Source organism: Prunus avium, chromosome 1 (assembly GCF_965620075.1).
Source record: "Prunus avium chromosome 1, drPruAviu1.hap1.1, whole genome shotgun sequence".
Classification (NCBI taxonomy): Eukaryota; Viridiplantae; Streptophyta; class Magnoliopsida; order Rosales; family Rosaceae; genus Prunus; species Prunus avium.
The window spans coordinates 42861388-42879780 of NC_142284.1; the positions used below are offsets into that span (position 1 = coordinate 42861388).

Sequence of the window (18393 nt, forward strand, 5' to 3'; positions counted from 1 at the left end):
ATGACGGGATAGCCTCGGAAGATGCTCAGTCAACCGTGCGGTCAAACTTTCTATAATGGGTCAGGTGGGCCCACAATGATCGAGAAGAATTCTACATGGGATATGGTTAACAGACCTGGTAACAAACCAGTTGTGGGTGTGAGATGGATCTTCAAGACAAAGCTGAATCTTGATGGTTCTATCCAAAATCACAAGGCACGGCTTGTAGTGAAAGGATACACACAGAAGCCAGGAGTAGATTTGAATGAAACTTTTGCTCCAATGGCAAGATTGGATACAATTAGAACTCTAATTTCTCTGACTACTCAAAGGAATTGGAAACTTTTCCAATTGGATGTGAAATCAGCATTCTAAATGGAGTGTTGAAGGAGAAAGTTTACATCGAGCAACCTGAAAGTTTTGAAGTTAAGGGAGCAGAAGACAAGGTTTATAAGTTTAAGAAGGCTCTTTATGGCTTGAAGCAGGCACCAAGGGTCATGTCATGGAAATTGGCTGGAATTCTTGGGTTGATAAAGAAAGTATGAAAAAGAGGGTAATGGGAAGGATCTTTTGTGTAGTTGAGTCTAACTCTTGGCAGGTCCCAGGTCTCAGGGATCCCACAGTGCACATGATTTTTATTGGGTGATTCGGGACTAGCGATAGGGAGTTAGACAAGATGACTAACAAACAAAAGGGGAAATTTTGGGATGATTGAGATGGGTGTTAGTTCATATAAATGGGCATTCGGGACCAAGTGGTATAAGCATGGTATGGGACGTGCAAGTCTGCTTGTCCAATTATATGAATTAGCGGGAGTAGATGAAGAGCATTCATTCATGCGTTATTATTATTAATGTGATATTTGGCTGTGTGATTGCATGTCACTTAATTTAGTTATATCAATATACTGTGGTAAGGTCTCATGTCCTTGCTGAGCGGTGGTTGTTCATCCCTCACCCTATTTAATTTTTCAGATGAATTAGTAGGCAATACAAGGACTAAACCAGTTGAGGATGAATTAGATGAGAGTGATAGAGCTTTATTGATTTCATGTAAAATTGTAAGATTTTGGGATCTATTTTTTTATAAGAAAAGTTTATTTTCTGTTTCGGCTTCTTTTTATTTTATTTTATTTTATTTTCTCAAGCACCAGACGCGGGGTTTCCACCGATCCCCGGGTCCGTGGCGTGACAGCTTTAAACCTCTTCACATCCCTCCGTGAATTGAGCATTCAAAATTGCAAGAAATTATAAAGTTTGGTGAGTAGTGGGCTCGTCGACTCTGATGTGAGTTGCATATAAATAGTTGTAGTGGTCTACAATCTATTCCAGCTTTAAACTTCTTCATATCCCTTCGTCAACTGATCATTAAAGATTGGAGATTACAAAGTTTGGTGAGTAGTGGCCTACAACTGCTCGCCTCTCTTGTGGAGTTGAAAATAAGAGATGCCCCTAATTTAGAGAGTCTTCCAAGTTTAGACTCCCTAATGCTTTGGAGCTTAGTTAGCGACTACCCAATTCTTGTCTAGGAAATATTTTTGTCACCACTTTAATCCAAGGTGTATCCTCACTATCCTTCTTAACACATGTCCATAAACATAACTATGGTTAATATTTTACTTTGTATTATGTAACCACTGTTATGCATATAGACAAGTGTTGAAAAATGTGGTGAGCATACACCTTGGATAAAAGTGGTGAGCAAAAATGCTCTCTTCTTGATATATGTTATCATTCTCGATCACATGTTAACATGAGATGAGATTCATAATTAAACTAGTTTTGTAGCGGTAGATGATAAATGAAATATTTAGATGCTCAATCTCCTTTTTCTTTTCTTTTTTGCCATATATTTCTCAATTACCTTTGTTCACAGAATATTATTGAAAGGCCAATGCTACTGACTGAATGAAGAGAAAACATAGAAAACTATTACACGCTGATTATCTACACCAAGATTTTTTACCAAGCAAGAAAACATCTTTCGTCATACAGATGCACAAGTATTAATTAGACATGCAAATATATATATATTTGACTATGATCTGGAGTCTGGACTGGTTTTTCACCTCAGCCACCACCATCCATCGCCATCATCACTATCCGAACTGAAAGAACAAAACTTAAATAGCAGCACTTCCGATTGAACAAACTCCCGGGAATGGGATACTAGGGTGCTTCTCGGGGGAGCAAGAAAACTGCGACAAAGGGGACACGTGGCATGCTGAAACCCGGTCCACCGGTCCAAGCATTGTTTATGAAAGAGATGAGCACATCTCAGTTCTCTAACCTCATCTCCTTCGTCAATCTTGCATAGACACACAGCACACTCCGCAGGACTCTCGTCGCTGGTCCCAGAAGGCTCGGGTTTGTAGTGAACTGTGCTGAGCGATGGCTCTGAAGGGAAGCCAAAGCAGTGATCATGAGAATGTCCGAAGAAGGAATGGTAAAGGAAGATGTTGAACAACGAGCTTAAGTGGCTGCAAATTACAACAATGTAATTCCACATGCTTGATTATAATTTGTACAAGAAAAGGAAAAAAATTGAGTTGATTTATTGATTTGAAAATGGGTGCAGTTTTGGGTGAGTTTCTGAGGACCAAATACTTATAAGCTCGGGAGGCATGGGATGCATGGAGAAGATTTAATGGAGGAGGCAATAATGTCACTCGACATCATCATCACAGTGACACAATAATGCAACCAAAAAAATGGACAAAGAATTAATCATTGTGGACATTTGGATCATCGTGTGGTTGTGATACTGCTCACGTGATTCACAAAATAAATGGAAGAATTCAAAAGCAAAACATTTTGGTATCTACTCAAAGGGCGATGAACCCACCGGGGGGACCAATACTACAATTCGTCGGGCATATCCCACCCTGACCCCCAAGTAATTCGGAGTCAATTCTCGTATTCATTAATTTCAAATTCAATTTTGTGGTCACAATCTTCTTGACTTTCGTTTTCTTCTTTCTTTTTACGTCTCAAGATACAAAATTCAAATATCACTTCAAATGATGGATGAAGTTTTAATCATAAACAATAGCACAAGAAATTAAAAACATCATAACAATGGGTTGCTTGTTTTGTAGTTTATGTGCCCTCCCCGTCTTGAAGAAATTATACATTACTACCGTAGTATCAACTGATGTTGCTAATTGATACTACGGTTCTCATCTCAATTCTGTACCATAAATGTGGGAAAATGAGAAACACCCAAAACACATGATTTGACCTTCTACAAGATCAATTTGATTATATTATAATGACTTTTTTTGGGTAGGAAATATTTTTGCTCACTACTTTAACCCAATGTGTATCTTCATTATCTTTCTTAATACTTGACACAAGTCCAGGCATAACTATGGTTAACTTTTTACTTTGTATTATATAACCACAGTTATGCATGGACATGTGTCAAATGTTAAGAAAGGTAGTGAGCATACACCTTAGATAAAAATGGTGAGCAAAAATGCTCTCTTCTGGGTATATGTTATCATTCTCGATCGCATATCACCATGAGATGAGACTCATAATTAAACTAGTTTAGTAGCGGCAGATGATGAATGAAACATTTAGATGCTCAATCACCTGTTTTTTTTTTTGCCATATGTTTCTCAATTACCTTTGTTCACAAAATATTTTTGAAAGGCCAATGCTACTGACTGACTGAATGAAGAGAAAACATAGAAAACTATTACACGCTGATTATCTACACCAAGATTTTTGACAGAGCAAGAAAACATCTTTCGTCATACAGATGCACAAGTATTAATTAGACATGCAAATATATATATAGGGATTGCATGCATGGGTACTTCTCCTCCACATATATCATTAATCATTCAAATTTAGCATGGCTCTCTCTCTCTCTCATCCCATTCTCTCTCTTTTGACTATGATCTGTAGTCTGGACTGGTTTTTCACCGCAGCCACCATCCATCGCCATCATCACTATCCGAACTGAAAGAACAAAACTTAAATAGCAGCACTTCCGATTGAACAAACTACTGGGAATGGGATACTAGGGTGCTTGCGGAACCAAGAATTTTTCGGTGGGTGGGCTCGCTAAATTTTTAAACTTAAAATTTAATTGTTTTTTAAAAAAGAAATCTTACGTTTGCAGTTTGAATCCCTAAAAATTTCTTAGCATTAAATGAATAAGCTAATGCAAATGCAAAAATATAAATAATTACGTTTCATTTATATATTAGTTGTAAACACAAGAATAATAGAATTAGAGTAACATATTGTTCCGTTCTTGAAAGAGAACACAAGTAAACTTGAGAAAATAATATTTCCCCAGTGTGTTGTAGTTGATGGTGGGCCATATACGTTTTTTTTTCTTCAAAAACCTTTCACCAAGGCAGTAGATAATTTCACCCAAAAATAATGACAGGAGATAATTTCACATTAAAAAAAATGATATAAAAAAATGAAAGATGACTTGGAAAAGAAAAACAAAAGGCAGCAAACTTCCCTTAGTGGGCCATATTAATATAGGTTTATTATTGTTTTTTCTTCAAAACTTACCTAGGGTATAGCCCACCACAGCCTTGTGTCACGGCCCGCATGTTCAAGGCCCAACCCGTTGAATTGACCATGCTAGACCTCTTAGCCCACATGTCCGGATTCGATGTACAGTAGTAGGTGGATGTCGGTTGGTGAGAGTGGTAGGTAAAAGTCATCCCGTGACACTTGGCTGTGGTTCCGCCCCTACTTCTCGGGGGAGCTAGAAAACTACGACAAAGGGGACACGTGGCATGCTGAAACCCTATCCACGGGTCCAAGCATTGTTTATGAAAGAGATGAACACATCTCAGTTCTCTAACCTCATCTCCTTCCTCAATCTTGCATAGACACACAGCACACTCCGCAAGACTCTCATAGTTGGTCGACCCAGAAGGCTCGGGTTTGTAGTGAACTGTGCCGAGCGATGGCTCTGTGGTTTTCTCTATAGGGAAGCAATAGCAGTGATCATGAGAATGTTCGAAGAAGGAATGGTAAAGCAAGATGTTGAACAACGAGCTTAAGCGGCTACAAATTACAACCATGTACTTCCACGTGCTTGATTATAATTTGTTCAAGAAAAAGAAAAAAATTGAGTCATGCTAAAATATGCCCTTGTAACTCAAACACTATAGACGATAACCCACTAATAATACAACGTTTAAGTAAAACTCAATTTTAAAATTGGATGACAATGTGTCCATGTAAGTTGATTTATTTACAAATCATGCCACTAGACTTTATTTGGTGATTGATTGTTTTTCATCCCCTAATTTTATGCAAATGAATAATACCTCTCACTACACATTTTTTTTTGCACTCCCGTAATAATGGCTTACAATCAAATTAGTTCAAATGCTCCCTCCTAACCTCCTACAGGTTGGATAAATGAATTTTGTTTATACCTACACCCTCCAATTATATATATTTACCCAATATCCTTCAATTATGTATATCTACATAATATATATTCTAAGAGGTACAATGCCATAGAAAGAAAAAAAAGTACGTTAATTAGATGATAAAACAAATTACTACTTTTGAGTGGTTTCATGCCTACATATATTACATCGTATGACTCATAGGAGAAAATAATAGATAAATTATCTATATATATAAAGCAAAAGGCAGAGAACGGTGAAACATTCAAAATACCAGAAAATACCCTTGGTTAATTCAAACATTAAGAATTGAAATTATTAATTAAAGGGTAAAGTGCCGAATACCCCCTTAAACTATCACGCTAGTTGAAATCTACACCCTGAATTAATTTTTCAGCCAATTTAACCTTTGTACTAAATTTTATCGTCAATTTACCACCAACCGTTAATTTTTGGCAATTTCCATCCAAATCTCTTTTAAAAAAGTGACATGTGAGGCACATAATTCACTGTTGAATTAAAAATTGATTTTTTTAACCTCTCTCTTATTCTATCTCTCTCTGCTAGTCTCGAACCCAGATGGGTTTTTGGCTTTGAACACAATTCCAACAAGCTACTGGAGACCAGCAAAATATTTATTTGTTTTCTCTACTTCGCCAAAGAGCTCGAATGAGAGAAATCAATCAAAGAGAGAAGAGGTTAAAATCAATCGCCGGAAAATCCAAATTGGGAGCTGGGTAATATGGGTTTTGGAGGGGTAGGGTAATCTGGGTTTCAAGGGTGTTGGTTCTGGGCACAGAAATACCTTCTTCCTCACCTCCTTGTTTGTCCTTTGTTTTAGCTTCCATGGTAAATTGTGCCCTCTTATATGAAGTTGAAGGTGCTGAAGGTTTTGTTCTTTCTGAGACACTTTGTTGCAGATCTCACATAGAAATCTATTTGTTGCCATGAGTGATTTGAGAGACAAGGCTATTACTTCAGCATCTGGGTCTGCTCAAGTATCAAAATTCCAAAAACATTAAAAAAAAAGAAAAAGAGTAAAATTGATATTAATCATGCATGATATTAATGTTGGATAATTAATTTTGATTTGATGAGAAACTTGGGTTGCCTGGAAGATTTCTCTTCTTCTTTGGCGGTGGTGTTTGTTGCTGAATATCATGTACTGATGATGATGACTACTGCTAAGGGAACAGGGAGAGAGAAGAAGAGGCCTAGGAGGAAGAAACAGGGAGAGAGAAGAAAAGACGAGGAGATAGAGAGAGGGTTTGCAGAAGGGGGCTGGGTAATCTGGGTTGCAGGGTTGGCATGTGTCATTCATGTGGTGTTTTTAATAGAGATTTAGATGGAAATTGCCAAAAACTAACGGTGGGGGTAAATTGGCGATAAAATTTAGTATGAGGGCTAAATTGGCTAAAAAATTAATTTATGGTGTAGATTTCAACTAGCGTGATAGTTCAGGGGGGTATTCGGCAGTTTACCCTCAATTAAATGAGGATAATATGGTAAGTTCACATTTTTTCATATTAAAAAAAATTAAAATTAAAAAAAAATCAGATAATAGATCCTACTTTTATGGAATATAACTACCCATGTTATCTTTTCTTAATTCTAAAAATAAAAAAGAAAACCAATTGGCACATGCGTGCTAGTTACTCATAAAAGATAATAGGTAAATTATTGTCCATAAAAGAATATGTAGATTATTACTCATAAAAGATAATAGCTAAATTAATGTCTATAAAAGATAATAGGTAGATTATTATCCATAAAAATAATAGGAATATTATCATTCATAAAATAAAAAGAACATAAATAAATTTTCTATTTAAATAAATCACATAATAGGTACATTATTAATTTTTTAAAATATTAAAAGTAATAGGTACAGTAAAAAATAATAATCTACCTATTATTTTATGGATGAAATTAATAGGTACAGTAATAGGTATATTATTTATAACATAGGTAAATTATTGTACCTATTAAAAATAATCTGTAGATTATTATTCATGAAAAACTAGGTACAATAAAACTTTAATAGGTATATTATCATTCATAAAAGAAAAAGAAACTGTATATAAATTTTGTGTTTAAATAAATAAGTCATGAAATAGGTACATTATTATTATTATTATTATTATTATTATTATTATATATAGGGAGATTATTATCCATGAAAAACTAGTTACAGAAAAAATTTAATAAATGAAATCCAAAGTCCAAAGTCCAAAATCTTTTTTTTTAAAAAATAAATGAAATCCCCTGCGGCACTTTTTTTTTTAATCAACCCTGAGGCACTTTTATTGCACCAAAAATTGAGAGCATGTGTAGAAAGGAAAATATGGAACAAAATTTCAAAAAGGCAAGCAAATGGGGAAAACTAAGCATTTCCAGCCAACTCATTGTTGACTATATCTATTAATGAATTTTAATAATAAAACGGATAATTAATTGCATACACAAATTTTGAAGGGAATGACCACAATAAATTGGGGAACCAAAAATTAAAACACCACTAGTTCAATTGTAAATAGGGGTATTTTGGGAATCAAAAAATTATAATAAATCAAATATTGAGCTTAATATAAGGTAAATTGGATATTATTTATAAGAACAAAAGGTGAATGGTTGTAAGTAACGCAAATTAAATTTGAAGGGTATAAGTCAAATTTACTATTGATTTATTAATTTCAAAATGGATGCAGTTTTGGGTGAGTTTCTGAGGACCAAATCGAAAGGGCATGGATCATGCATGGAGGAGATTTAATGAAGGCAATAATGTCACTCGACATCGTCATCACAGTGAGACATTAATTCAACCAATAAAAAGACAGAGAATTAATGTGGCAAGTTTGTGTTGTGATTAACATGTCTTCGTGGACATTTGGATGATCGTGTAGTTGTGGTACTGCGCACATGGTTCACAAAATAAAGGAAAAATGGAAGAATTTTATTTTGAGAAGTCATCATCTTAAGGAAAGGAAGAATTCAAAAGCAAAACATTTTGGTACCGACCAAAGGATGATGAACAGACGGGGGGGACCGATACTACAATTCATCGTGCTTGTCCCACCTTGATCCCTAGTCGTTTGGTACGTCGGACTATACTAATTAATTTGTTTCGAAGATGATTGACTATTTATTGATAAAATTATAAGGCATTTGGTGCTGTTTTGGATAAATAGTCTAACTAAGTTATATTGTGTTTGGTGCTCCGTTAGACTCTTTTCTTGGTGTCAATTCTTTGGCAAGATTCATATGACCTTTGTTTTTTTTATCTTTTTTTTTGCCAAGATGTATAAGACAAGATTACATGAACTAACTCATTATCATAATTGTAGAACTTAGGATTATAAGTTACATAGTATATAAGCACACCTTTATTGATGGAAAAAAAATAATCAGATCTTGATATAAAACTTCTTTTCTTTATATATATATATATAGGACATGAAGCATGAAGCATGTCTGACAAACTTATATCAGACAAAAATAAAAGGGTTAAGTGTATGAGAGAACTCCCTAATTTTACTTGGTTGATGTGCATGAATCGATTTACCCATGGTCATTCTAGCTTTTGCCATCCTAGCTTACCATTGAAATTATAGTAATTTTTCCAATGCATGAAAAATTGAAGGATCGATGTGATGGTTATTGCATCTGGACTGGAAATTTTTTTTCACTATATATATTAATTATTAAAAAATTGAAATTATGAGAAACCCTTAATTATCAAAGCTTTGGCAGTTGGCAGTTTCGTATTGCCTTTTTTTTCTTTGTTCTTTTTAATTGTTCTCTTTGTTTGATAAGACTTGAAAGTATGGTCAAAGGATGCACAAACAAACCATTGCAACAACATGGATTTTGAAGAAAAACTCATAAGAAGAGAGAAGAAAGAGAAGAAGCATATTGGAGAGAGTATGAGAGAGAGGGAGAGATGAATACAAGGAAAAGAGAAAATAGTAAAGAAGAACCCTAAGGAGAAGATGATGGAAAGAGTGTACAAAGCGTGTTTTCTTTTTCCCAAGCTTTATAATTAAGCATGTATTATCTAAACCGGAGTGTGTGGGTTGTATTAGTTAGTCAAGTAAGGATAATATTAAAAGCCCAACCCATTTAATATAGTCAGGTAATTAAATAATACAAGTTGACACCAAACAACTAACATGAATTATTTATTCCTATCCAAAATCTAATACAAATACAGTGTATCAAACATGCCCTGACAGTGTATGAGAAACCCCCACCCTTCTTTAGTTTAGACTATTGCTTGTATTAAAAAAAATATTTAAAAAATCAAAGAATTGATTTCTTCAACAACCAAAAAAAAAAAAGAAGAGCAATAGGCAAAGCAGGATTCTGAATTAGAGTAGGCTGGGCGTGGTAGGTGGGCTGCAGATAGGAGTTGCAGTGGGCTAGAACTTGTGGGATACGGAATTTAATAAAGATTTTTCTATTTACTTTTTTGATAAGCATTGGTATCTTCATTCAGGTAATAAATAACAAATTTTGTAGACATAGCATTTTCATTGTGAAAAGTTGTGAAAACGCATCTGCATGCAACACATGGAATTAATTAACTCATGCTCTTGCTCTTCATGCATGAAATGGATTAAATCCTGCCCGCACCGCATTGTGCAGAGGACGAAAGAGTGGTTTGGGGAGGTTGTCCCACTCATACCAATCCCAACCATCACACAGTTCTGGCTCCACATTTTGGGGCTCTCCATCTCCATGTTCCATCACCGCTCTCATGCAAACGGACGCGTACTGGCATGGCTTGCCTCCCTCTAGGAGCAGCTTGTTTGTTGTGGCTGTCAGAAACGCCATCCTCTTCTTGTCAATGTCTAAACCAGTTTCTTCCTTCAATTCTCTTGCTGCACACTCCTCGAAGCTCTCACCTACATAAACACAAAATTAATATAATTTAGGGTTCGTTTGATGACCATTTCAGTTTTCAGTTTTCACCTACGCAAACACCAATTAGTTAATGACTTGGGATTAGGAAGACGAAAATTAACCCCTGTATTTGTGTATATAATTAAGTACCGAGCTCGAGGTGGCCACCAAGTAGGGAAAAGGTGGAGTAGCCAAGAGAGCAACGGCGTCGTCCCAACAACACCTTTTCCCCTTTCAACAGGCACACCCCTACTGCAACTGTCGGCGCCGCTGCTGCCTCCGTTTGGTTTCCCATGCTCAATTAATTTCCTTTGAGTTTTTTGCTTTATTTCCTTCGTGTTTTTTGTGTACTGAATGTAGCTTGACTGCCTCGCCTTTTATAGATAGTCTTGGACTGCGTAGGGGCGGAGCTAGAATTTTATATTTAAGGGGGTCAAAATGTTAAACACAAAAAGTTAAGTTGTATATTTTTTTTGGCCTATTGAGTAAACTATTGCTTACAAAAGCACTAAATTGAAATTAGTGGTTTTCTTGATTTTACTATTATATTCATATTGAAATACAATTTAGCAATTTTTCTTTGCATTTATTACCACATCCAATACATACATTCAAATGGGTTAAATAAATTTGGGGGGGCCAAGGCCACCCTGGCCTTAACATAGCTCGGCCCCTCTGCGTAGTCATTCCCGATCCTTGGACTTTTTCTGGTCAAAGCTTTGTTCATCGATGCCGTTTTTATGCCATCTCATGACTTATTTTTTGCACTGCTGTCGTATATTTATTTCATTTTTTTTTTCCCTAACCGTTGTATTTGTATTTTAACATGTTTTTGGCTTGTGAACTGGATATCAATGCTGATAAAATGATCTAATTGCATATGATTAATGAGTCACGTTGGTTATATTGTTAGTAAACATATGGATATAGTATAAACAAATTGTACATGTGAAATGGGAACCCGCCAAAAGGGGAGATTTCTATTCGATGTTGACAATGATAGTTACCTTAAAAAACCAGTAATTTGTTTAAATGTATAACATTATTCTATGCCTTTTGAGTACTAATCCAGGCATCTCATCATATCATTAGAGTCTAATTCTTGGAGTTTAGTTGTGAGAAAGGGAATTAAAATAAGATTAGCTGGATAAATGAGGGAAAAAAAAAACAAATGTATACTAATATTATATAATGTATAATTATTATAAGCGCTTATACTTATATATGCCTAACTTTGAACAATGGAAAAAAAACAACAACAACAAAGTTAAATTATTCTTTGAAAGTTATTTTTGGGGAGTGATTCTCTCAAGATCGTCTCATTTTTTTGTTGGCTCATGTCATTTTGAAAAGTTTTGCTCATGTCCGTGGTATTGCTATTGGGATTGCTCCCTTTACAATTTTCTTCCTTTGTACTCTTTTGTTCGTTTGATCTATTAAACTTCTAAATCTTTGAGCGCTATAAGTGAGAAAAGTCAAAGGTTTGAACACATGAAAGAGTTGTACAAGAAAAGGAAAAAAATTGAGTTGATTTATTGATTTGAAAATGGGTGAGTTTCTGAGGACCAAATAGGAAGGTATACTTAGAGCATCTCCAACCGATATGTCAAAAGTGCCACATAGATATTTAACAGCTAGAAATAACATCTCACAAACTCCAACCGATGTGTCAAAGCTGATGTGGAATGAAGGCTGAAGATTGAGATGTTATTTTTGACATCCCAAAAGCAAGATGTCAAATGAATATTTTATTATTTTTTCTTTTCTATTCTTTTTAATTAAAAATAAATCAACACTAAAATGTAATAAAATAATAATTTAATTTGACATATCGGGTGGAGTGTAAAGCTGTGTAAGATGTCAAATTGCCACATCAGCCATCAAATTTAAATTTGATGTTTGGTATTTGACATCTCCCTTGGAGATGCTCTTAGAGCTCCAACTGATGTGTCAAAAGTGCCACATAGATATTTAACGGCTAGAAATAACATCTCACATCACTCCAACCGATGTGTCAAAGCAGATGTGGAATGAAGGTTGGAGGTTGAGATGTTATTTTTGACATCCCAAAAGCAAGATGTCAAATGAATATTTTATTATTTTTTCTTTTCCTTTCTTTTTAATTAAAAATAAATCAATAGTAAAATGTAATAAAATAATAATTTAATTTGACATATCGGATGGAGTGTAAAGCTGTGTAAGATGTTAAATTGCCACATCAGCCATCAAATTCAAATTTGATGTTTGGTATTTGACATCTCACTTATAGGCTCGGAAGGCGTGGATCATGCATGGAGGAGGCAATAATGTCTCTCGACATCGTCATCACAGTGGGACAATGATGCAACGAAAAAAAGACAAAGTTTTAATGTGGCGAGTTTGTGGTGTTATTAACATGTCATTGTGGACATTTGGAAGATCGTGTGGTTGTGGTGCTGCTGCTGAATGCAGACGAGATATGTTGTTTTCTTCTTTCTGTTTGTACTGTTTGTAGATTATACATGGTATCAGTCATCATCTTAAGGAAAGGAAGAATTCAAAAGCAAAACATTTTGGTACCGACCCAAAGGACAATGAACATACCGGGGGGGGGTTGGGGGTTGGGGGTTGTGGAGGGGGAGAGACCGATACTACAATTCGTCGTGCATGTCTAGTCACAATCTTCTTGACTTTTGTTTTCTTCTTTCTTTTTATAGTAAATTGAGTGTAAACTCATAAATTTTATTTTTAATCGCTTACAACCTTTTTTTATATTTTTTTATTTAAAATATTCAATTTTTTTAAATAAAATCCGATGACTAGAATCCAAGTAAGCAAGTTACATAATCTAGCTTAAAATCTAATTTATTCTTTTTTTTGGATTCCAAAACTACCCCTATTTACAAGTTAACGTGTTATGTAGGGGTGTAACTAATGACACACATTGAATTTGGAAAGATCTTCAAATAGTTATAACGGATGTAGGAATTAATTTAGAAACTTATTTGAAATTAAATATTAAATTCAACATTAACGTATTAGTAATCTACATGTGATTAATGTTTTGGTTTATTTAAAAAAAAATTATGTTGTTTTCCTTTTATGAATCATACCTCTAGTAATCTATTTTATTATAGTTTTATGAATAATAGTGTACATTCTAATTATGTTGAAAAATATTTTGATAATCTATTTATTGTTTGTTTTATGAAAAACATTTTTTTTAAATGAACCTATTTTTTCTCTAAATAATGTACCCTTTTTTCTCTTAATAAAGTACCAATTATTTGTTTTATGAATTATAATTTGATCATCTTTTTATTGTTTGTTTTATGAAAAACAATTTTTTAAAAATGAATCCATTTTCTCTCTCCAAATAATTTACCTATACACATTTATAGGTATATTGTAAAATAATTTACCTATGGGTAAATAATGTACCTATATTTTCTTTAAATTAATGTGTACCTATTTTTAATTTATGAAAAATGTACGGAAATTTCAATTACAAAGTAACTGAATTAGTTTTTTTTTTTAAAAATTTGGGAAATAATATACCTATATTTTATTTAAATAATATATTTGTATTTTTATACATATATATTTATATTTATATTTTTCATAGGGAAGTTCGATGGACTCTCGAGTGGTAGGGTTAAGTATGGAAACAGGGTCATCAAACATGGTGGACGCACAAACCAAGCCATGGACACTCTGCACACCATTACAAAACTCTTTGAAAGCTTTGCATTGAGTCAGGTATGAAAGTTCTGCGAGGGGATTTAGAGCATTCTCTTGTTGCTCTATTTTTGTCGATAAGTAGCACTGTAGCGGTTATCCTCTAGGAGGCTATACTTTTTGAAAAGGAAGTGAGTGGTGCGCTTGTCGTTGCAGTGAAAGTTGTGGAAGGCAGCGACAAAGGAAGGGCTGCGGATGAGGGAGGACCAAGGCTTGGATACGCACCTGCATCGAGTCATCAGATCCTCTGCGGGAAGCCGTGGGAGTATATGAGAGAATATGATTTCGTTGGGAGCTCCGGGATTGGATGGTCATGATAAGCTTCCATGTTCCTTGGACGACTTTCTCTGGCCCGTCAAAAGACCGCACACGTAATCTTCTATCCCACTCTCTCTCTCTCTCTCTCTCTCTCTCTCTCTCTCATTACCAAGTTTGAAGCGCTATATATCTAAAGTATGTCAATGACTCAAGTTTGTTGTGACGACTTTGGCCAGAATGCAAAGGAAATGTTTAGCTGCTTTTGTATCTGGTGGAAGACAAGATGTGCTTGGAGTGGTGATTTGGAAATTACAATGAGAAGATTGTTTGATGCAGCTTCAAGGTAACCAGTTTCTTTTTCGAACTGCATTTTTGTGTTTCATATTTTCTTGCAAACTCTTGTTTAGTTTTTTGGGTTCAAATTTGCCATGTGCTTAGTGGACTCAACTGGAAATGGAGTGCTGATGGGTCCTTTTAGTCCCTTCGCCAAAATCTCTGTTTGTTGGTGTTGGGGGGGCTGCTTTGTTTTTCTTTTCAAGACATTTTGTTTAAGGCCAATGCGTACTTGTTCACCATTGTGATGGATTCAACCGATGATGCTCTGAGCTTCTGCTTTATACGAAAATTACATGTTTCTTGCATGCTGAAAATAAGTCAGGTTCTGATGATATTCCATGTATACTTTCGGATTCCGTTTTGGTAGAGCATTGAATTTATATTGTTTTTAAAGACTGATTGATCACTGTTGCATTCCTAAAAGGACACAAATTAATGTGCAAACAACCAATTAAAAATACCCGCAAGTGCACGAATCTATTGAAGTATAGATTATGTAAGTACGGGGTCGATCCCACGAAGAACTTGTCGGCTTCCTATAAGTTCTAATTTGAGTACAAAGAGAACACTTAATTAACACACCACAAATGCACAAATGAAAGAGGAAAACTAGAAATGAGTAAAGAAGTGTAAAAGAAATAAAACAACACAAGAAAACCAAAGAAAAACACAAACAGCACTTTTTATCACCCTTTTATCACCTATGAACAGTGCTAAAGCGACCGGTCGTGAGGTAGAAGCGACCGGTCGTTTTTGGGCAGAGTCGAAACTCAAATTTTGACGTGAAAAGCGACCGGTCGTCAGGTAAAAGCGACCGGTCGTTTTTGGGCAGATTCGTTTTCTCTGTTTTTCAGTTTCGACCTCTGTCCAGTGTTTTGCCTATAACTTTCCAACCGTACGTCCAAAATTCACGTTCTTTATACGGTTGGATTCAGCACAGAAAATGCAAGAACACAACGCAAACCAAAAGTCCAAAACAGTTACGAAAATAAACAGAATTCAGTAAACAAGACACACAATGTAACAAACACACAACTCACACACACATTGGGGGGGGGGGGGGGGGGGGTTTTGGTTTGGTTCAAGTGACCTAATTCTATTGCATGAAAGTAAATGGACTTTGAATTTAAATGAGAATGGCAGAGATGAATTATCAAAATGTGAAAGTACCAAGTAACAAACACTAGGGTTTCGGAATCCACCCTAAACAATTCTACCTATGTTCATGGATACTCAAGTGATGAACTCTAAACTTGTTAATGAAGATGTTCGCAATCAAGACCATGGGTCGTGGCTCAAGACGCATTGATTCTCTCTAATATACGTAAAGTGCATGGTTCGTGCTACAATACTTGTGCCCTCCCCATAACCGAACCTAGGTATGGTTCGTACTTCGATTCAATTACAAGGAGAACCCATTAAGTTCAAAGAGAATATGAACATCACAAGAATCCTAATAGCATGGTGTTTACATTAGGTATTCAAGAAACCAATTCACATGGATGGTTCTTACTCCATCCATTTATTGCTTAGGAAAACATGAAGATACACATAATCCCAACAATCTCAAGAAGCATGCTTTCAAAGATGGCCAACCAAGGAAAAACACACATCAAGGATAGATTAATTTGGTGAATTGGAATTCATCAACAATGTCTAGAAATTCATACACTCAAGCATCAAAACAATAAGGTAATCATGTTTAGGGCTTCAACCTAAGCCCTAGCTATGGAGTTTAGTTGCTCATACTTATTCCAAATACAAACTCAAAATAAAATTAGAAAGAGTTTACAGATTTTGAGAAAATGATGAAAGCTTCAAGGTCATCAATGGTGGAAGCTTTCTTCTCCACTTTGTTTGGCTGCACCTTGGCTTTCTCCTCACTCCAAGCTCTCCAAAATCTCCTCTCAATGTGTAGAATCATAAAACGAATTGATTGCCCACGTTCAAAACCTCTCCCACTTCAGATTGCAATTAACTTTCCATTGCCCATCAATTTCCAGCTCACAAATATAATATAAAACTCATACTTTCCTTAAAGCCTTTGCCCTTGTCCCCTTTGCCATGATGAAGTCTTGACTTCACAAAGATGCCAAATGCTTCAGAAAATATCTCATTTACAAAGGTAATTTCTTGTTACCAAGAGTTATGGTAACAAGAAGAATCAAGATGACACAAAGGAGGTAAAAGCTGGCCAAATTCGGATTTCCAGAGCTGTGGTAACATGCTGGATTGGTTGGATAGGCAATACTTGTCCAATGGAGCTCAAATTTGGATATGTTGTAGTTAGCATCCATTGGAACAAGTTTCATGAAGATCTTCACCTCATCCGAGCACCAGAGCATGTTGATCCCAGGCCAAGAAGTTGACCTACGAAAATGAACAAAATCAGAATTTATAACCAATAATGCACTTTTAGCTCATTTTCATTCTAACCAAGGTAAAACCTATGAAAACACAAAAAGGAAGTAAAAAGCGATAAAATGTCAAAAACTAACTCAAAATAATGGGTGAATAACATGATAAATCATGTGTAAAAATGAACCGAACAATCACCACAATAATATCCGTAGGATTTTTGTGGACACTAGTTAGTTACTGAAAGCTGGATGTTTCAAAACTGAGTGCAGGCTTCTGGACCCTGATTTGAATAGCTCTGGTTCTCTTTTTGTTGGTGTTAGTTGAAGGGAGAAGAGAGGCTTAGAGAGTAGTTAGTTTACTATTTAGGACAATATTGTTTATGTGGAATAGAAAGCTTTTTGAAAGGGTAACAAGATAATTTTATTTTATTAAGAAGGGTACAAGGCTTTAGAATTGGATACAAGAGTTGGCTGGGAGTTAGACAAGCTGTAGCTTCAGTTTTTACTTGATTACAATTTTGTATAGGCATCAAGCCTATATATAGGAGACTACAACCGACATAGCACAAGTTCCACCGACTTGGCTTGTACATTTACAGCCTCTAGATTATATAACTTTCTAGACTTAACTATATTATTCTAATATAATATCTAGTTAATGTAGTCTTGCTCTAGAGAATTCCTCCATTGATATTTGTCTTTAGCCATAATTTTTCACATGATTCTAGATTTCTCTAGTTATAGTTAATAGATATTTTACTTTCTCTCAATCTTTCTAGATTTTTCTAGATTATTCAAGACATTTCTATATTATTCTAGTACAAATGTGCATTACTTTTTAACACTCCTCCTTAATGCACATTTGTGTTACTCCGAGCATGCTTCGTAGCAGTTCAAATTTTGGTCTTGGAAGTGCTTTAGTGAAGATGTCTGCAATCTGCTCTTCTGTCTTGCAGTACTTGAGCTCAACTTCTTTGTTTGCTGAGACTTCTCGTAAGAAGTGATGCTTGATGGCAATATGCTTTGTCCTGCTGTGGAATACTGGATTCTTTGCCATTGCTATAGCAGACTTGTTGTCACAAAGTATTTCAGTAGCTTCTGTTTGGTACTCTCCCATATCTTTAAATATTCTTCTGAGCCAAATAGCTTGACATGCTGAACTTGCTGCTGCTACGTACTCGGCTTCTGCTGATGATTGAGCCACAGTCTCTTGTTTCTTTGATGACCATGAAAATATTCCTGATGCAATTGTAAATGCATAGCCTGATGTGCTTTTCATGTCATCCACTGATCCAGCCCAATCACTGTCTGTGTAGCCAAATAGTCTTGGATCTGTAGTAGGCTTATACCATATGCCATAGTCAATTGTGCCTTGCAAGTATCTTAATATTCTTTTTGCTGCTCCATAGTGTATTTGACTTGGATTTTGCATAAATCTTGATAGTA

At 35.3% G+C, this 18393-nt stretch overlaps 1 protein-coding gene across 1 annotated transcript; it reads right to left on the bottom strand.

Moving 5' to 3' along the window:
• Positions 1-9611: 9611 nt before the first annotated feature.
• On the bottom strand, positions 9612-10633 carry LOC110757704 (geranyl diphosphate phosphohydrolase-like). The gene is made up of 2 exons (XM_021959404.2): positions 10427-10633; positions 9612-10278 (listed from the first exon to the last, which is right to left on the bottom strand). The coding sequence occupies exons 1-2, from the start codon at positions 10569-10571 to the stop codon at positions 9974-9976; spliced, it is 450 nt and encodes a 149-aa protein (XP_021815096.2). The 5' UTR covers positions 10572-10633; the 3' UTR covers positions 9612-9973.
• Positions 10634-18393: the final 7760 nt, after the last annotated feature.

Excerpts from the sequence above, each read along its gene's own strand:
- LOC110757704 (XM_021959404.2), bottom strand. The coding sequence starts at position 10,571 with ATGGGAAACCAAACGGAGGCAGCAGCGGCGCCGACAGTTGCAGTAGGG. Across the intron at positions 10,279-10,426 it reads TGGTGGCCACCTCGAGCTCG|GTGAGAGCTTCGAGGAGTGT; the intron begins GTACTTAATTAT and ends GTGTTTATGTAG.